Source organism: Pseudophryne corroboree, chromosome 2 (genome assembly GCF_028390025.1).
Source record: "Pseudophryne corroboree isolate aPseCor3 chromosome 2, aPseCor3.hap2, whole genome shotgun sequence".
Lineage (NCBI taxonomy): Eukaryota > Metazoa > Chordata > Amphibia > Anura > Myobatrachidae > Pseudophryne > Pseudophryne corroboree.
In genome coordinates, this window is record NC_086445.1 from 185762244 (window position 1) to 185784340 (window position 22097).

Sequence of the window (22097 nt, forward strand, 5' to 3'; positions counted from 1 at the left end):
ATAGCCTGCGAGACACGGAGGTGCCAAGGGTTTGCCTTGTAAATGATTGCTGCTTTAAAAATATGGGCATTCTTGCACCTTCAGCTTCTCGCAGGCCATGGGCGTAGTTACCATAGATGCAGGGGATGCAGTTGCTATGGGGCCCGAGCCGTCTCTGGGGCCCAGCCCTTCCTCTGCACCTAGCTGCTATGTCCAGCTGGCTTGTTTTTTTACCTTAGAAATGCGTTGTGCTGCTGCTCACCCGGCTGGCTCCACCTCTACTGAGTCCTAACGCTGGGAGGAGGCATGGCCGAGTCTGCAGGGACATCACTGGACCACGGGCACCACTCTTCCTCTCAGCGTCCACCACTCCTCCTCTCAGCGTCCACCTCCTCCTCCTCTAGATGGAGCCGGCCGGGAGAGCAGCAGATGTGGCTGCAGTTCAGCAGGCAGCAGCACACTGCTAATAACTAAAACAGCAGAAAACAGCGCCCCATTGGTGAATGCCCACCCGCTGCAGATAGTCCACGGGGGGAGGGGGGGATCTCTGAGTAACCCTAACCCCAAGTAGGGAAGGGATCTCTGAGTAATTCACAAGGGGTAGGGTGCCTCTTGCAGTCAGTCTGGGCCGGGGGGGCCTGACTAACTATGCTATGGGGCCCCAATCTGCATAGCTACGCCCCCTGTCGCAGGCTATTACATTTAGATCTGCATTTGGATGGTGTTAGCGATTGTAGCTTGTGGGCTACATAATGCACCATTTACAGGAAGAGGGATCTGTAGGATCCCTCTCCAGCACTGGCCACTGCGCATACATGGTCAGTATACACAGCAGCACGGGTTAGCAATCACTTCACTTCCAACACATCGCAGCCAGGGGGGGCATATGTAATAGTTTGCCAAAGGTGCGGCATGCCGGCTGATCTCTGACCCTTTTTTAAGGCGGCAATCATTTCCAAGGCACGGTTTTGCTTTAAAAAAAAATTCTCAGATCAGCTGGGAAACTCGGACCCTGTTGAATATGCCCCATGGGCTCATTTAGGTGCTCCTGTCCCTGCATGTGTTTCTTCATACGTCCAGGTGAACACTAATTACTTATTTGCGAAATAAGCATATCTATATTTATTATGGGATAATAAACCTTTTCCTTGTCACTTGTGTTTTTTATATGAGATAAATATGTTTGATACAGAAAATTAGGTTTTTTCTCCACCGCTTGGGATGCGAATGTCAATATGCCGACATCGGCATCCCGAGCGGTGGAATGCTGGCAGCGGGGTGAGCGCAATTAAGCTCGCTGCCATTGCCAATCTGCGGGCTCGGTGGCGAGCTTCGCTCGCTACAGTTTCTGTTCTACCTCTATAGGTGTCCTGGACAACCATAGAAAGGGAATCACCTACCTCGCCGGTATACCGGCGGTGCTACGGTGCCCACGTCGGGACACCGGCATCTGTATATTGACTGCAGGGATCCCGACTGTCGATATGCTAATCGAATGCCCACTATACTATATACAGTTTAAAGTGTTAATTATGAATACTGTATTACAAACACTATCCAGTGACATATATGTCCAGGGCCGGTACTAAGCTCTCCTGTCTATCCCCCAGACTCCTGGATTTGCTCTAATACTCTGCACTACAGGGGGACTTGGATTGTTAAGTGGTGCTCACATCTGGAAAAGAAACCTTCAGCTCAGATGGGCTGAGATCGCCGGCCATGTCTGAAGTCACTGGCATATTTATAATGGGTGCAGTGTGTGTGATGCATATGGGCCCCTGAGCTCTAGGGGGGCCCACACTACGTACCCTGCAGCCATTATTTTTAATACTTACCCTCTGGAGTCCCGCGGCACAGCAGCAGCGCTGCAGAAATCACTGTGAAAATTGTGCGGCACCACATCCTAGTGTTCCGCGCATGTGCAGTAGGAGAATCACTGGGGAAATGGCCACTGCACCATTTTCCTGGAGATCTGCGCATGTGCTCTAGGCCAGTGATGGCTAACCTTGACACTCCAGCTGTTGTTGAACTACACATCCCATGCCATGCTAGTTTTGCTAGCTAAAACTGATGCAGGGCATGCTTGGATGTGTAGTTCAACAACAGCTGGAGTGTCAAGGTTGGCCATCACTGGGGTCCCCTAGTGCCCAGAGCTACAGTGCTGCTGGCTAAAGAGGAGGGGGCCCAGACGGAGCTTGCACATGGGCCTCCTCCTTTCTAGATATGCCTTTGACTGAAGTATTACATACGCTGCATTTTGTATGAGGATAACTATAGCTATATTGTTATGTGCAACTTATACCCCTTCATGGATTGGCCACACTCACTGTAAAATCAAACATTTTGAAAAGTGTGTGTACCCCTACCAGAATCTTCTTCTCTGACTTTTACGTATACAAATGACTTATGCAATAATCAAATTTATTGTTTTAAAGGGATGGGAAATTAGATGTCTTGAGGTGTCCAGTAAATCTGCCCATAGACAATACAGTACAATAGGAAACTGATAATAAAGCTAATAAATTGCTACAACAGATTCAACACACAAAGCAGATACTAGACTATATTAACAATAAATGCAAAGGAGTGCACTGTAACTATCACATTAGTAATCTTGTTTAAAGTAACATCAACATGCAATAGAATAATTGCAAATAGTAACACACGGTATGCAGTGATGTAATAACACTTTTAGGGGGCTGTGCTGTGACATCTTTCAAAAGATATCACTCAATAAGTTGATGCTGGTGGCACTTTACATAGGTAGGGGGACCTGCATGATGGAACCTATTAGGTCATACTTGCTAATTTTCCTGGAATTTCTAGGAGACTCCTGAATTTGGTGGAGAATCTCCCGGGAAAGTGGACAAGTTTCCCACATGTCAACGCTTTCCTGGTAAAGTGGGCGAGGCAGGGGGCCTGATGGCATGATTCTCTATGAATCGGGGCCCAATCCCCAGTTATATTTTGCCAAAAGTTGCAGCAAAACATTGCACATGGGTCGTCGGGGTGAAGTGATTTTCCACGCCACGCTCCCAACCCACCCACCTGGACCTTCCGCTCCCGGCGAGGGACTTGCCAATGTTGGCATGTGCAAGGTTTGTTACAGGTCTAGGGTCTACAGTTCAGTTTCCACCATTTATGCATGTCAACCCTGTCGACCTAAGTCCATGTCAACCATTTAACTATCAACTTTTGACCCTGACGGACTATTGTCTGCCGACCATCTGGTGATGACCTTTTGACTATCTGTGTACTCTATATGCTTCAATCCACACCCACCAGCATATATCCTGCACCAAACTGCGAGATTGCTGCCCCGCTACCCTCAAACATCACTGGATGGTGTTCTCTATGTTCCTCTCAAGCTCTGCTCCATCCAGACTGCTAAGTGTATAACTGTGAGTACAGCTGTACAAGCAACTTCTGCTACACTGGTTAAGCTTATGGGTTGTTTAGTGCATCTGGACTCCGCTGGTGTTACTATTATAACTTGAATTCCAACCCCAATAGCACACATTTATAAACATAAGGTGCTAATGGACTTATACCTTGCTCCTCTTCACATGACTGGTTGTGGCCAGGAGAGGGGCACCACATACATGTAGTAGTGGATAGTTATGCTGTGATATTCAAACACATTGACAGGATAGGTTTTCCCTCTATAAACTAAGTTGCCAAACTAACCACGGTCTCTGGTTTGCATGCTTAACCCAAAAGCCTAGTGTGAATAAGATATTTTTTTACCATTATATAACATATTACGTAAGCAGCAAAATGCATATATTAAAGCAATATATTGTCTGATCCCACCTGGAAGTCTCCATGCTCTTCCCAAGTTGGTTATCGGGAAAGAATACTGCACATGCAAGACCTTATGACTGCACATGTGCATTGTCAAGACAGGCAGTAAAGTAATACATTTTTGCATTTTTGACAGGCTCCTATATTAGCAACTGCCCCAGCAAGAGATTTTTGTTAAATCACCCATAAAAATCATTACTAAAGAATTACACTTTTCAGGTCTTCACAAGTGGGCAATTTTAGTAAAAATCTGCCACTGCCTGTCACCCCAGTAAGCTCCGGTTCCAGTCGCCCCCCAGTGCGCATTTGAGAGCTTGTACTTTGTAGAGGAGAGCAGGCACAGCAGGGAGCATGGGACAGTCCTTGACCATGTGTAGAGCTTCTCTGCATGAGGAGGAGCTGGCTGTGCAGTGGTTTCCTATTGGAAGATCTGACTGCTAATTTCACACAGCATTCTAAGTGGGAGGAAGCTCCTTCCCCTGTGGGACTGCCAGTCCGGAGTGTGATCAGCAGGAAGACCTTACTGTGTTAATATAGCTGTCTATAATGTGATTCTAGGGCCTGCAGACTATGCAGCCCTAGAAGCCTTTAGTGAAGCTGCTCGTACGCAAAAGGTGAAAAAGTGAGTGATGTCAAAGTAAAACTAAAGTATATATCAATTGTTCTGCTATAAATGCATTGATTATATTATATATAATATAACTTATTTTTTTACCAGTGAACCCTGAACAGAGGTGCAATAACAATTGAAACGCATGGACTTAAAAATGTATTTTTAAGTTAAGAAAGTGTCCTGTTAGTTATTATTATAACCAGCGGCGGCAGCTGCCACTGGGCTGCAGCGCCGACCAAGGTGTGCGGGGGGGAGCTGGCCAGGACATATGAACATACATGTGAAGTTGCATTTAACATATGTCCTGGCTTCCTTCCCCGGTAATCAGCAGCCGCCGCAGCATGCTGTCTATTATTTCTCTATTGCCTTTTAGAAAATGATAGCATCTGACTGGTTGCTATGGGCAACATCACCAATTCTATGTTTTAGAAGCTTTAGTAAATTTACTCCTATGTTTCTACACTGATCAAGGTGTTTTACTGTAAAGCTATATCTGAAAAATAAAATTTTGGGGTTTACTCACTCTTTAAATTATAATATAATTTCTGTACTTTGTGCCCACTTATCACTTCCTCCTTCAGTGTTCCGAGCCAGAACAACACTCCCCCAGGATATCGTAACAGGCAAGATTCGTCCTGTGTTGTGTATCCTTGAGATGTTATTGTCCTCTCACCAGACCTGCCAGATAGGGTTAGAAAGGAGATCAGCAATACAAGTGAGGGACAGGGGCTATGGGACGTAGCGATGAGAAATGATACAATAATATTTATAACATTTAGCTGATAGATTAGGGTATTTCTTTCTAAAATCTATATATCTAAAATAAATTCAGGTCAAGTGAAGTTGGTATAAATGATTAGATCCTGTACAAGACAGGGAAAATGGTTAAATGCCTACTACCTCTGCATGTGATAGGAATGTCTCATAAAGGATTCATCGTTCTCCTGATCATCTTTTCAGTACTTCTTCCAGGTGAGTGTAATTATTGGAAATGGAAAGATGGAGTGAATGGACTTTTATATAACGCAATGTCTACTTTTCCCTTAGATGTCCATCCTAAAGGAATATCCTGTGCTCTGCATGAGAATGCCTCTTACCCTGTTGGGTTACCTATGGCGAAATTTGGGGACGTAAAGGAGCCAGGAAAGATACGCTGCAATGAAAGTAACTGCTGTATGGGAGTGTGGATTATCAGCAACGGAGAGTTCCAGCCTGTTGTATTAGGTAGGAAAACGCTTCATATGCCATAACTGCATAGGGCTGCTGTATAATGTAGGGATTTTATACTCTATTATTATTGTGAGTTATGTGCATATAATTGATGAGTTCTGATGTCATCACTTCATTAGGGAAGCACATGCATTATAGGGATTTACACACCACCTACTGTAAATGATTATGGGGGTAATTCAGAGTTGATTGTAGCAGCAAATTTGTTAGCAGTTGGGCAAAACCATGGGGGGTAATTCCAAGTTGATCGCAGCAGCAAATTTGTTAGCAGTTGGGCAAAACCATGGGGGGTAATGCCAAGTTGATCGCAGCAGCAAATTTGTTAGCAGTTGGGCAAAACCATGTGCACTGCAGGGGAGGCAGATTTAACATGTGCAGAGAGAGTTAGATTTGGGTGTGGTGTGTTCAATCTGCAATCTAAATTGCAGTGTAAAAATAAAGCAGCCAGTATTTACCCTGCACAGAAACAAAATAACCCACCCAAATCTAACTCTTTCTGCACATGTTATATCTGCCACACCTGCAGTGCACATGGTTTTGCCCAACTGCTAACAAAATTCCTGCTGCGATCAACTTGGAATTACCCCCTATGTGTAGTAGAAGTCACCTCAAACTTGCATGACGTACACCTACACTTGTGACTTAGTAATGTCAGGGTACTCTACGTTGACGTATAATATCCTTACAATTTACCACTATGGATATATTACTACAAATATAATAATGATAGCTGAGCCCCATTGATTGGAGACCATTTAAAATAAGTCACAACATCTAGGAACTAAGGGGTTGGTGCTGCCAGAAGATTAATTAGTGGGCACCCGCTACAAACACACAGTGGACTCTGGGCCTGATTCAGAGATGGAAGAAAATGCAAAGTCATTTACAAGTAGCTTTCACATTTCCATCCGATTATAAGAAGGGACATACAGGAGGCGTATCAGTAGAAGAGATGCCGTCCGCATGTAACTGCGTTCCCAGCACTGCGTACAGCGTTGCAAGCTGGGACCCAACATCGCTAACTGACAGAAGCGGAGGCTGCGAGACCAGGAAGTCTGAGACTCTCCCCTCACAGAAAACAGTGGGTGACATGGCCCCATTTCTGGAAACACAGCACCCCCCCCTTACACCCCCTCCTGCCCACCCCTTCAGCGCCTCTGCCTATCAATCAGGCCACGGAAAAGGGCACCTGTGGGCGACAATGTAAGGCCCATTCTGCGCATGCTCACCCGCAGATTCCTGGTATCGTGAATCTGCACAGTACCTGCATCCTACTCTGAATTAGGCCCCCTGTCCCAGGTGCAGGGTATGCAGTGTAGGTCCCCCTTCCCCTATACCCAGGAGATTACAGGGGTCAGGGACATATTATCCATAAGGCTGACTAGGAGCTGAGGCAGTGTTTCCTGTGCCCTAGGACTCCAATGGCTGCAGGCATTTTGCACTCTGCACCGTAGCAAGACACACTCATAGTCTGCTGAGGTTTGTTTTGAGACACACTAGAGCTATTTCAAAGGAGGAAAGAAAGGGAGAACGATTGCGCTGTGAGAAAAGAGGTCAACTGGGTATCAGTGTCCATGTGATTACTGAAAGTGTAAATGATGGTGTAAGCTAAGCTTTCCAAGTGGGGTGAAAGAATGAAGTCCTGTTGGAGACCCGAAATCCCTGACAGCCTAGGGGCCAGGCCATGGGTTAATGAATACGGCCATGGCAGAGGTGCATATAGATATCATATATCACTACAAGTGCAATACTGCCCGTGCCTTATGCATGCACTGCAGAACCAGGATGTGTCCACTGTCCGTACTCATGTGAAGCTACATCTTGAACTCTTTGCCATTCTGCCCTGTTTCTCTATCATTTTCAGGTTGTTTTCCCTCACATGCTGTGTGCAGATCTGAGCTCTGTGTTCCTGAGTACAGGGAAGACAAATACCATTGCTTATGTTCTTCAGACATGTGTAATGACAACATCAGCCTTTCACAGCAGCACTTTCCGCGTGAGTATATGTTAGTGTACATCGGAGACTCTATATGTGGGGCAACCGTTTTATTTGATGATCCAATGTTTATGAGAATACAACCTGTCAGTTCATTGGGAATAGGTTTCAAGACAATTGATAGGCTGCCTTAGGAGGGCGGTTGGGAAAGGGCAACACAACTTACTTACCAGCTGCCTTTGTCAGGAAGCCATATGGCAATGTAAGAAAGGGTTCCTGTCAAGTTTTCTTTCCTCATAGCTACTGCTGATCCTCTGGGACAGATGTATGAAAGGAATTCTTATCTGCCGTCAAAATTGTGTTTCTATGATAGTAATACCAAAACGTGAAGCAAGTTTATATAATCTGATCGGTATGAACTAAAACTTAGTGGATTTATGTATTAGTTGGGCCAGATTGAGAAGTAGGCCGAGGGAGATCCACGCTATCTTATATAATCATGTATACTTATTATTTTTTGCTCCCCTCCTGGAGTTTGCGGAGGGGAGAGGCAGATGAGCACTGGGGTAAGCAGGGAGAAGCGCATCATTATGGCTTTGCAGTGCATCCTGTGGTATAATATCATATCATCACTCAGAGGGGGTGAGGCCATGATGATGCCATTCGCTGAGAATTATTATTATTATTATTATTATTATTATCAGTTATTTATATAGCGCACAATGGACCTACTTCAAGGTTGATTGCAAAACAACATTTTCCTCTAATGGGCAAAACCATGTGCACTGCAGGGGGGCAGATATAACGTGCAGAGAGAGTTAGATTTGGGTAGGTTATTTTGTTTCTGTGTAGGGTTAATACTGGCTGCTTTATTTTTACACTGCAATTTATATTTTAGTTTGAACATACCCCACCCAAATCTAACTCTCTCTGCACATTGGACAACCTGTGTTAACCTCAGGTTATTACGGATTTCTGGTGAAATCACACTCCCGGGGCCAGTGAAGCTGCGTCCAGGGATGCAACAACTGATTTTGCCACATCTAGAACACCACCCACTCCCCTCCCCCAATTCTGGAATGTTGCCCATTAACGTCCCAAAATGTCAGCAGCATGTCGATCATTACGGCTATCAGGACACTGCGAGCGACATCACAGCCCCAGATCTACAAACATCAGCCAACTGCGAAAAAAATCACCATTGAGTCCACCTCTGAATCAGCCCACAGGCCAGTGTTTCCCAACCTCGGACCTCAGGGCACACTAAAAGTCAAGGTTTTAAAGAAATCCATGCTTGAGCACAGATGGTTAAATTAATCAAAATAACTAAGCTACTAATTAAGGGGTCTATTTGCTTAACCTTAGGGAGAGATAGTGGACGGAGATCTAGGGGTCAGAGAAAAGCACTGTTTGGCTTCATGCAATTCATGGAGCAGGTTACCGAGGAGAAGTCCCTGACTTCTCCAGCAGCACCTCTGCTCCGTGTCTGAATCGCATCACCATACCATTAGTATGGTGAGTGCGATTCATGAAGGAATTTTTCAGCTTTCCGCTCTCCATGGAGTTCAGGTTCGCCATCTCAGGATGGCGCACCCTGAACTGTGGTGCGGTAACGGCAGGGAAGCTTAATGCTTCCCTGCTGTCTGTCCGGCACCCAATGGTAGTCTAGCCCCCCCTGACCTCCCATCAGCCTCTGCGGCCTTCCAGGTGGTCAGCCGGCGGCACATGCACAGAAGGACACGCCGGCTGACTACATCATTGCTGAGGGGCACCGTTGGAGTAGATAGCATCGCTGGAGTCCAGGATACCGCATTGCTTCGCCGGAAGGGTGAGTATACATGAATTGCTATTTATATCAGCTATATATTGCATCAAACCGATGCAATGTATAGTGATATATAGTGATAAGTATAAATTAATTTTTCATCAGAGGGGGTGACACCTGCATGCAGCCTGCACCCCCCTTGTGACACCACTGTCTCTCTCCAAGTCTTAATACTTAGGGACAGGGGTGCTTTAAGAGAGGGGGAGGCCCATGGGCCCCCTCCTCTCTGCCGGCAGCACTGGTGAGTCTGAGCACTAGAGGGCTCAGACTCTAATGTGCATGCGCAGATCATCGGGAAAATGGGCACTGCACTATTTTCATGACGATTCCACAATGCTGCTGATGTCGGTGCGGGACTCTGGAGGGGTAAGAATTTAAAAAAATGGGTGCAGCGTGTGCAGTGGGGGCCAGTGTGCACTGCACACACTGCACCCATTATAGATACGTCAGTGCTTAGGGGTCGATTCATGAAGCAGTGAAAAGTGTGGTGAAGTGAGCCACTGGAGAAGTTGTCCATGGCAACCAATCAGCTGCTACGTATCATTTTATAGAATGTACTTTATAAATGTCACCCCAACACTGATTGGTTGCTATGGGCAACTTCTCCAGTAGCTCACTTCTCCACTTTTTACACTGCCCCTCCACCCCTCCCCCCCCCTCATCCCATCCAAGTCCACCCCCTCACCCCTGGAGAGGATCTGGTGAGGGGGACCTGCTCAGGACCAGGGAAATGGATACCTAGCAACAGTGCCGTAATTAGACATCTTAGCGATGTGTGCAAGAAATGGCATCGGAGCCCCCCCCCATGTAAAACAGGGGCAGTGCGCGCCCTAGGTGCGCGCAAAAAAATAGGGGCATGGCTTCGTGGGGAAGGGGTGTGGCCACAAAATAATACCAATTCCTATAACGGTGCACATTAGTCTCCATTATTCAAATTACGCCGCACGGTAGCACCACTACACCAGGTAAAGTCCCTTTTACACCTTATGGCGGACAGATTCCCCTTTTTACACATTACGGTAGTCAGCGTCAACCTTTTACACATTACGGTAGACAGCGTTCCCTTTTTACACATTACGGCAGACAGCATCCCATTTTTACACATTACGGCAGACAGCATCCCATTTTTACACATTACGACAGACATCGTCCCCTTTTTACACATTACGGCAGACAGAGTCCCCTTTTTACACATTACGTCAGACAGCATCCCCTTTTTAACACATTACGGCAGACAGTGTCCCCTTTTTACATATTACGGCAGACAGCGTCCCTTTTTTACACATTACGGCAGACAGCGTCCCCTTTTTTTACACATTACAGCAGACAGCGTCCCCTTTTTACACATAACGACAGACAGCGTCCCCTTTTTTACACATTACGGCAAACAGCGTCCCCTTTTTTACACATTAAGGCAGACAGCGTCCCCCTTTTTACACATTAAGGCAGACAGAATAGATAGATAGATAGATAGATAGATAGATAGATAGATAGATAGACTGACTTACTGTTTCCGCTGGCTCAGGCTCCTGGTGCAGCTTCTGGCAGATCCCGGGCAGGGGAGAAGAAGGAGGAGGGAGGGGGACTCGGGAGCCGCAGCAGCGCAGTGTAATTGGTGGAGGCGCTGCTGCTGCTGTCCCTCTCCTTCACCGTAGTCTACCCTCCACCGCTGTGAATGCTGGGAAGCGCATCCCAGCATTCACAGCGGCGGAGGGCAGCCTATGGTGAAGGAGAGGGACAGCAGCAGCAGCGCCTCCACCAATTACATAGCGCTGCTGCGGCTCCCACCTCCACAACCCACCCCCATCCCGTAGCCGGTGCGCTCCTCTCCTCGGGGCGGCGGCGGTGGCAGCACACAGCGGTAGCCAGGCGGCATGTAATGAGTCATTACATGCCGCTCTGGCTTTGGGCCCCTTGACAGTGGCGGGCCACAGTGCAAGGCACTGCTTGCACTGGCGGTAGTTCCGCCACTGGGGCACACACAGAGGATCTAATTCACGTGATTGACAGGAAGGGACCATTTAGAGGAGGTAACGGGGAGTGGCAGCAAAAATGTAGACGTGCCATTTTTGGGGCGTGTATCTGCCGTCAGCTGCGATCTTGTATGTAGAGAAACATGGCGCCAGCGTTGCTGCTTGTGCATCCATTGTGTGTGACCATAGATTTATTGGAGGAGTCGATGTTTCTTGTTATTGCGTTGGTCCTGCGTATGTGTACACAGTTGCTGAGGACAGTGCGATGGCCCTGGTGGGCGTCTATCATATTTTCTGGGCGGCAGCTTCACTCGCGATGATTAGCAATTCCGTAGCCTTAAATTTTGCAGCTGCGTGCGCATGTGTGTACAAACATGAAATAGTGTGTGTCGACCCACATGGGATGGAAATGATTGAATTACTGTAGCAGAGGGAAACAAATGCATTTGTATAATCTGTATGATAAATACATTGGATAATAGTCACTGGGGGCTTGGTGGAAAATGAGACTTCTTAGAATAGGCCTATCCTTATTATCATATCTGGCCCTGAGTGTAAGGTACATATCCATGTGTAATACAACAGAGAAAATGTATAAAATAAATAATAGCTTCTATGGTATGAGTTTAGCTTGTGATTTCTGCATAATTGTTAGCTATAATCAGTTGCATGTCTATAACGGGTGCAGTGTGTGCGGTGCCAGAGCCGGATTAAGGCCCCGGGAGGCCTGGGGCACTAAAGAGCAGGGGGCCCCCATGGACTAAAATAAATAAATAAAAAATAAAAAATAAATATATATATATATATCCACATTGCTCTAAGAATCCCTCCTCCTTCAGTTCAGCGTGCGGCGCGCCAATGACTGAGTCGCAGGCTTGCTGAGCCGGACAGCAATTGGACAGCTGAGCCGTCGCTCAGCTGCCCTGACTACAGCTGTTAGAGCACTCTTCTTAGAGCTGTAGTCAGCGCAACTGAGCGACGGCTCAGCTGTCTAATTGCTGTCCGGCTCAGCAAGCCTGCGGCTCAGTCATTGGCGCGCCGCACGCTGAACTGAAGGAGAAGGAGGGACAGGGCAGCCAGAGGTGGATTTAGATCTCAGGGGGCCCTAAGCAAGACACCTATTTGGGGCCCTTTTCCTCAATCTATAGCACTATAGTTACGTTTCTGATTTATGCCCCTTACATTACTTGTCAGCGGTGTGTGTGTCGATCTTTTCAGCTATTACTATGTAATAATATAGTGCAGTTGTAAAGCACAATATAATATGCTGGCGCTGTATAAGTAATGGGATGCGGGACCTCCTAACAGGTGAAGGGGTACATTTTCAAGATGTTTTATTTTTTTATTAAGGTTTAAGATTATCATCTCTTAATTAATTTAGTCTATTTTTTTTTAACCTTTTTCACATTGTTGCAACTGAATGCCCAAATCTGTGTCACGCATCTGCAAAACTAACCAGCAAAATGTATCCTTTTCTGTGTCACTGGGGCAGCTGAATAGCACCTAGAGGTATTTGAATATGCAGAGCTGGGCTGTTATCTCACTAACAGGCTTCATCCTCTCTGTTATCAGCCCTGTTTAGCCCTAGCTAACTCTTAAAGTGACGGTAGCCTTTTATCCCCCCCCCCTGCTCAAATGTAGCGGGCAGGCCCCTGTCCAGTCAGTGTATGCTGCCATGCCCCCTGTCACACATTCCCACTCACCCCTCACTATCACACATTCCCACTCAATGCTACATGTACTCGCTCACTGCCACATATGCCCACTTGCCGCTCACCGTCAAATATACACACTCACCGCTCACACGTACCCACTCGCCGCTCACCATCACACGTACCCACTAATCACTGTCACACATACCCACTCACTGTAAACACATACCCACTCACCGCTCACCGCCACACGTACCCACTCGCCGCTCACTGTCACACATACCCACTCACCTCTCACTGTCACACATACCCACTCACTGTAGCATATTCCTATTCACACCTCATTGTAACACATACCCACTCACTCCCAGACCCCAGGATAACCAGTCACACATTAGTATCCTCCCCCCAATGCCACAAATGCCCCCTCTGCCCATCTATACTGCATCAGGACGTCTCTCCACCTCCCTCTCACCTTTAACAAGTAGGACAGTGCGGCACCTTCACTACTGTATGTCAAAAGCGCTCCTTCTGCTACAGTCTGCTTCCGGACACAAAGCCATCAGGTCCCACTCCCAGGCTCCCGCCTCCCAGCAGCGGCAGTTGCAGCGTGCCCCGACCGGCTCCTCTCTGACTGCGTGTGACGTCACATTAAACAGGAAGGAGTCAGGACAGGACACAAGCGAGTGCTGGAGGAGCAGGTCACTGGCAGCTGTCTAAACAATGACAGCCTGCCGGGACCATGAAAACAGCCTGCGCATGCCTGTGAGTCAGGCGGGCCCCTGGGACTCACCGGTCCCTAGGCATCCACTTTGGATGCCTTGCGGTAAATCCGCCTCTGAGGGCAGCGGGGAGCCGGGGCTCGTGAGCGCAGCACCGCAGATCGGATTGAAGAGAGATCCAATCTGTGGTGTGGCAGGGGGCCCTTTTGGAAAGGGGGGCCCGGGGTACGTATCCCCGGGACCCCCCCTTTAATCCGGCTCTGTGCGGTGCACATGGGCCCCTGGGTCCAGAGGGGCCCATGCCGCACACCCTGCACCCATTTTTTACCTCTCTGGAGTCCTGCAGCAGTGACAGTGACTCTGAGCACTAGGTGGTGCGCTTGTTTATGGTGAAAAGGTGCAGCTGCCATTTTCCCTGTGTTTTGCCCATGTGCAGTAGGGAAATCACCTGGAAAATGGAGACCTGCGCAGTGCTCAGAATCACTGTCACTGCTGCTGCCTGCTAGAGAGGAGGGGGCAGAGCCAGCCCTAACCAATATGATGCCCTAGGCAAGATTTTGGCTGGTGCCCCCTAGCACCGCCGCTAGTTCTGCAGGAGATGCCTGGCATGAGTCAGCTGGCAGCTCTGCTAACGTCGGGCGCCTTTTGTTTATGAAAATGCATATTATTTGCATTACTATATGGCTAGGATGCACAAGCAGCTTCTGCTGATTAAAATTATATGCCGCATGCCTATATTCTGTGTGCGACTGCGGCTGTATCTGCATATACGAAATGCTACATTACAGTGATTTCCAGGAATACACGCAACGTAGCATTTTGTATGCAGATACAGCAGTAGTCACACACAGAATAGGGTGTAGTATGGTATGCCGGCGGTCGGGCTCCCGGGGACAAGCATGCCGGCGCTGGGAGCCCGACCGCCGGCATACCGACAGTGTGGTGGGCGCAAATGAGCCCCTTGCGGGCTCGCTGCACTCACCACGTGCGGGCACCACACTATTTTATTCTCCCTCCAGGGGGGTCGTGGACCCCCACGAGGGAGAATAAGTGTCGGTATGCCGGCTGACGGGATTCCGGCACCGGTATACTGAGCGCCGGGATCCCGACAGCCGGCATGCTGAAGACCACCCACAGAATATAGGCATGTTGCATATCATTTTAATCAGCAGAAGCTGCTGGTGCCCCTAAGCATACCAAATGCTGTAGGCATTTGCTAGTTTGCCTATGCCTAAGGCCGGCTCTGGGAGGGGTCCCGGATGGAGACTGCACATAGGCCCCTCCTCCCTTAGTACGCCCCTGGCTGTGATACTGGTTAAACTGGTAATATATGAATGATACATTATTGTACACCATGCAGATACAAATGTTCATGCTTCACATTTAAAAGGCGAGCCACAATTGGCCACACATCTAATTTTCCATGCTGCCCCCCCCCATCCCCCGCGTTTCACACACTTTCATATTTGTATGTACAGTTAATTGTATAGAAGCCAGCTGTCCTATCTGTTCTAATTCTAGAGGCTTTGGGCCTGAGTCACACGCAGCAGAATATATTCCATCTGCAGCTTTATGCAAATGTCGCTACACGCACCTTCCCTATTGTACATCCGTGCACCCAAATGTGGACGGTCACTTCTTTTAGTGTCTGTACACACTGTAATACCGATTGGTGCGTCCTTAGACGTCACCATCAGTCACACCATCGGAACATGCACCAACTCTATGGCAGGTGCAGTTTTTTTGTCTAACCATGGCCTCCTATGCCTGTGGCTGTGTGGCTGTGATGTGAATGCATTTGCAAGCCAGCGACACACACTTTCACTATCACTGCCCATCACTTTCCCACACATTACTGATACTACCTGTCCCGATTGCAGCAGCGCCTCTGTGGAACGCATTTGCTTGAGACTCAACTATGTGAACAACTGGCTCTGTGTGCAGATAAGTAAATGTGTCATGATGGAGTTTGTAGTGCACCAAGGACCTTTTGGACACATTATTATTATTATTACCAGTTATTTATATAGCGCACACATATTCCGCAGCGCTTTACAGAGAATATTTGGCCATTCACATCAGTCCCTGCCCCAGTGGAGCTTACAATCTATATTCCCTATTCCATGTACACACAGACACATTCACACTAGGGTTAATTTTGTTGAGAGCCAATTAACCTACCAGTATATTTTTGGATTGTGGGAGGAAACCGGAGTACCCGGAGGAAACCCACGCAAGTACGGGGAGAATATACAAACTCCACACAGTTAGGGCCATGGTGGGAATCGAACCCATGACCTCAGTGCTGTGAGGCAGTAATGCTAACCATTACACCATCCGTACTGCCCATATGACATGTAGCTGGCTCATATGCCTCTTCCCAGCTGCAAAGTGTCTATGAGAATCATTTTTATTGTTTGCAACTATGTAGTTGAAGTGGAACTTTTGTCATTTAATAATACAGAATTTTCCATGTTGCTGATTAGACTGCTATTAATACTGTATTCAGATAGCTAAAAACATGCTGAAATGCTTCATCCTTCCATTAGAAATAATAATACAGGGCCTGATGGAAAGTCAAGCGCAAGTCGGCTCTGAATTGTCCCGCATTGTTTGCACGGAACTAAAGTTGCATACACACACTGGGCGTTTTTGCCCAGCGTGTATGCACAGCGATGATCGCTGACATCACTGGGCTGAAAAGCGTTCAGTGCATACACAGTGACCGCTTTTCCCCCCTGCCCAGCGATGTTAGCGGGGGTGAGCGGCTTTCCGTCCACCCCGCCGTTCATCTGCTGGTAATACCAGTAGATGAACGGCGGCCGCCAGCGATGAAGCAGGAGCGCGCATCAGCGCTCACCGCTCATCGCTTGTCCATACACACTGGGCGGCTTTGAGCTGAAAGCAGCTGAAAACTAGAGATGAGCGGGTTCGGTTCCTCGGAATCCGAACCCGCCCGAACTTCAGCTTTTTTCTCACGGGTCCGAGCGATTCGGATCCTCCCGCCTTGCTCGGTTAACCCGAGCGCGCCCGAACGTCATCATCCCGCTGTCGGATTCTCGCGAGACTCGGATTCTATATAAGGAGCCGCGCGTCGCCGCCATTTTCACACGTGCATTGAGATTGATAGGGAGAGGACGTGGCTGGCGTCCTCTCCGTTTATAGAGAAGAGACTAGAGTAGAGAGAGACACAGTATTTAGTAATTTTGGGGAGCATTAGGAGTACTACTACTTGCTGAAGTGATAGTGTGACTGTGTATATCTGACTTGTGGGGGAGACAGTGGGGAGCAGTTAGAGTCTGAGAGCAGGAGTACATATTTTAACGTACAGTGCACACTTTTGCTGCCAGAGTGCCACACTGCCATTGTGACCACACTGACCACCAGTATATTGTGATTGTCTGTACTACTTGCAAGTTGCTGATAGTGTGACCAGTGACCTGACCACCAGTTTAATTAATCACCACCAGTTTAATATATATATATAATTGTATATATATATATAATTGTAATATACCACCTACCCGTGTTTTTTTTTTTTCTTTCTTCTTGATACATACTATAGTAGCTTACTGTAGCAGTCTGCGGTGCTGAGCTGACAGTGTCCAGCAGGTCCGTCATCAGTCATTACATAATAAATATATATACCTGTCCGGCTGCAGTACTAGTGATATTATATATATATATATATTAATTTCATCTCATTATCATCCAGTCTATATTAGCAGCAGACACAGTACGGTAGTCCACGGCTGTAGCTACCTCTGTGTCGGCAGTCGCTCGTCCATCCATAATTGTATACCACCTACCCGTGTTTTTTTTTTTCTTTCTTCTTGATACATACTACTATAGTAGCTTACTGTAGCAGTCTGCGGTGCTGAGCTGACAGTGTCCAGCAGGTCCGTCATCAGTCATTACATAATAAATATATATACCTGTCCGGCTGCAGTACTAGTGATATTATATATATATATATATATATATATTAATTTCATCTCATTATCATCCAGTCTATATTAGCAGCAGACACAGTACGGTAGTCCACGGCTGTAGCTACCTCTGTGTCGGCAGTCGCTCGTCCATCCATAATTGTATACCACCTACCCATGGTTTTTTTTTTCTTTCTTCTTGATACATACTACTATAGTAGCTTACTGTAGCAGTCTGCGGTGCTGAGCTGACAGTGTCTAGCAGGTCCGTCATCAGTCATTACATAATAAATATATATACCTGTCCGGCTGCAGTACTAGTGATATTATATATATATATATTAATTTCATCTCATTATCATCCAGTCTATATTAGCAGCAGACACAGTACGGTAGTCCACGGCTGTAGCTACCTCTGTGTCGGCAGTCGCTCGTCCATCCATAATTGTATACCACCTACCCGTGGTTTTTTCTTTCTTTCTTCTTGATACATACTACTATAGTAGCTTACTGTAGCAGTCTGCGGTGCTGAGCTGACAGTGTCCAGCAGGTCCGTCATCAGTCATTACATAATAAATATATATACCTGTCCGGCTGCAGTACTAGTGATATTATATATATATATATATATATATATATATTAATTTCATCTCATTATCATCCAGTCTATATTAGCAGCAGACACAGTACGGTAGTCCACGGCTGTAGCTACCTCTGTGTCGGCAGTCGCTCATCCATCCATAATTGTATACCACCTACCCGTGGTTTTTTTTTTTTTCTTTCTTCTTGATACATACTACTATAGTAGCTTACTGTAGCAGTCTGCGGTGCTGAGCTGACAGTGTCCAGCAGGTCCGTCATCAGTCATTACATAATAAATATATATACCTGTCCGGCTGCAGTACTAGTGATATTATATATATATATATTAATTTAATCTCATTATCATCCAGTCTATATTAGCAGCAGACACAGTACGGTAGTCCACGGCTGTAGCTACCTCTGTGTCGGCAGTCGCTCGTCCATCCATAAGTATACTAGTATCCATCCATCTCCATTGTTTACCTGAGGTGCCTTTTAGTTGTGCCTATTAAAATATGGAGAACAAAAATGTTGAGGTTCCAAAAATAGGGAAAGATCAAGATCCACTTCCACCTCGTGCTGAAGCTGCTGCCACTAGTCATGGCCGAGACGATGAAATGCCATCAACATCGTCTGCCAAGGCCGATGCCCAATGTCTTAGTACAGAGCATGTAAAATCCAAAACACCAAATATTAGTAAAAAAAGGACTCCAAAATCTAAAATAAAATTGTCGGAGGAGAAGCGTAAACTTGCCAATATGCCATTTACCACACGGAGTGGCAAGGAACGGCTGAGGCCCTGGCCTATGTTCATGGCTAGTGGTTCAGCTTCACATGAGGATGGAAGCACTCAGCCTCTCGCTAGAAAAATGAAACGACTCAAGCTGGCAAAAGCACAGCAAAGAACTGTGCGTTCTTCGAAATCCCAAATCCGCAAGGAGAGTCCAATTGTGTCGTTTGCGATGCCTGACCTTCCCAACACTGGACGTGAAGAGCATGCGCCTTCCACCATTTGCACGCCCCCTGCAAGTGCTGGAAGGAGCACCCGCAGTCCAGTTCCTGATAGTCAGATTGAAGATGTCAGTGTTGAAGTACACCAGGATGAGGAGGATATGGGTGTTGCTGGCGCTGGGGAGGAAATTGACCAGGAGGATTCTGATGGTGAGGTGGTTTGTTTAAGTCAGGCACCCGGGGAGACACCTGTTGTCCGTGGGAGGAATATGGCCATTGACATGCCTGGTGAAAATACCAAAAAAATCAGCTCTTCGGTGTGGAAGTATTTCAACAGAAATGCGGACAACATTTGTCAAGCCGTGTGTTGCCTTTGTCAAGCTGTAATAAGTAGGGGTAAGGACGTTAACCACCTCGGAACATCCTCCCTTATACGTCACCTGCAGCGCATTCATCATAAGTCAGTGACAAGTTCAAAAACTTTGGGCGACAGCGGAAGCAGTCCACTGACCAGTAAATCCCTTCCTCTTGTAACCAAGCTCATGCAAACCACCCCACCAACTCCCTCAGTGTCAATTTCCTCCTTCCCCAGGAATGCCAATAGTCCTGCAGGCCATGTCACTGGCAATTCTGACGAGTCCTCTCCTGCCTGGGATTCCTCCGATGCATCCTTGCGTGTAACGCCTACTGCTGCTGGCGCTGCTATTGTTGCTGCTGGGAGTCGATGGTCATCCCAGAGGGGAAGTCGTAAGCCCACTTTTACTACTTCCACCAAGCAATTGACTGTCCAACAGTCCTTTGCGAGGAAGATGAAATATCACAGCAGTCATCCTGTTGCAAAGCGGATAACTGAGGCCTTGACAACTATGTTGGTGTTAGACGTGCGTCCGGTATCCGTTGTTAGTTCACAGGGAACTAGACAATTTCTTGAGGTAGTGTGCCCCCGTTACCAAATACCATCTAGGTTCCACTTCTCTAGGCAGGCGATACCGAGAATGTACACGGACGTCAGAAAAAGACTCACCAGTTTCCTAAAAAATGCAGTTGTACCCAATGTCCACTTAACCACGGACATGTGGACAAGTGGAGCAGGGCAGGGTCAGGACTATATGACTGTGACAGCCCACTGGGTAGATGTATGGACTCCCGCCGCAAGAACAGCAGCGGCGGCACCAGTAGCAGCATCTCGCAAACGCCAACTCTTTTCTAGGCAGGCTACGCTTTGTATCACCGGTTTCCAGAATACGCACACAGCTGAAAACCTCTTACGGCAACTGAGGAAGATCATCGCGGAATGGCTTACCCCAATTGGACTCTCCTGTGGATTTGTGGCATCGGACAACGCCAGCAATATTGTGTGTGCATTAAATATGGGCAAATTCCAGCACGTCCCATGTTTTGCACATACCTTGAATTTGGTGGTGCAGAATTTTTTAAAAAACGACAGGGGCGTGCAAGAGATGCTGTCGGTGGCCAGAAGAATTGCGGGACACTTTCGGCGTACAGGCACCACGTACAGAAGACTGGAGCAACACCAAAAACGCCTGAACCTGCCCTGCCATCATCTGAAGCAAGAAGTGGTAACGAGGTGGAATTCAACCCTATATATGCTTCAGAGGTTGGAGGAGCAGCAAAAGGCCATTCAAGCCTATACAATTCAGCACGATATAGGAGGTGGAATGCACCTGTCTCAAGCGCAGTGGAGAATGATTTCAACGTTGTGCAAGGTTCTGCTGCCCTTTGAACTTGCCACACGTGAAGTCAGTTCAGACACTGCCAGCCTGAGTCAGGTCATTCCCCTCATCAGGCTTTTGCAGAAGAAGCTGGAGACATTGAAGGAGGAGCTAACACGGAGCGATTCCGCTAGGCATGTGGGACTTGTGGATGGAGCCCTTAATTCGCTTAACAAGGATTCACGGGTGGTCAATCTGTTGAAATCAGAGCACTACATTTTGGCCACCGTGCTCGATCCTAGATTTAAAACCTACCTTGGATCTCTCTTTCCGGCACACACAAGTCTGCTGGGGTTCAAAGACCTGCTGGTGAGAAAATTGTCAAGTCAAGCGGAACGCGACCTGTCAACATCTCCTCCTTCACATTCTCCCGCAACTGGGGGTGCGAGGAAAAGGCTCAGAATTCCGAGCCCACCCGCTGGCGGTGATGCAGGGCAGTCTGGAGCGACTGCTGATGCTGACATCTGGTCCGGACTGAAGGACCTGACAACGATTACGGATACGGACATGTCGTCTACTGGCACTGCATATGATTCTCTCCCCATTGAAAGAATGGTGGAGGATTATATGAGTGACCGCATCCAAGTAGGCACGTCAGACAGTCCGTACTTATACTGGCAGGAAAAAGAGGCAATTTGGAGGCCCTTGCACAAACTGGCTTTATTCTACCTAAGTTGCCCTCCCACAAGTGTGTACTCCGAAAGAGTGTTTAGTGCCGCCGCTCACCTTGTCAGCAATCGGCGTACGAGGTAACATCCAGAAAATGTGGAGAAGATGATGTTCATTAAAATGAATTATAATCAATTCCTCCGTGGAGACATTGACCAGCAGCAATTGCCTCCACAAAGTACACAGGGAGCTGAGATGGTGGATTCCAGTGGGGACGAATTGATAATCTGTGAGGAGGGGGATGTACACGGTGATATATCGGAGGATGATGATGAGGTGGACATCTTGCCTCTGTAGAGCCAGTTTGTGCAAGGAGAGATTAATTGCTTCTTTTTTGGTGGGGGTCCAAACCAACCCGTCATTTCAGTCACAGTCGTGTGGCAGACCCTGTCACTGAAATGATGGGTTGGTTAAAGTGTGCATGTCCTGTTTATACAACATAAGGGTGGGTGGGAGGGCCCAAGGACAATTCCATCTTGCACCTCTTTTTTCTTTAATT

General features: G+C 47.3%; 1 protein-coding gene across 6 annotated transcripts in view; it reads left to right on the top strand.

The window, feature by feature from the left end:
- Positions 1–4985: 4985 nt before the first annotated feature.
- The window catches only part of AMHR2 (anti-Mullerian hormone receptor type 2), a 121406-nt gene continuing 104294 nt past the window's right edge, over positions 4986–22097 (top strand). For 2 of the 6 annotated variants that reach the window (XM_063952133.1, XM_063952123.1), the window contains exons 1-3: positions 4997–5368; positions 5444–5620; positions 7491–7622. In XM_063952133.1, coding sequence (XP_063808203.1) covers positions 5278–5368; positions 5444–5620; positions 7491–7622 — 400 coding nt within the window. In that variant the 5' untranslated portion in view covers positions 4997–5277. Of the gene's footprint in view, positions 5369–5443; positions 5621–7490; positions 7623–22097 lie in introns of all 6 variants that reach the window. The other 4 variants (XM_063952132.1, XM_063952124.1, XM_063952125.1 and 1 more) reach the window with 4 other exon arrangements.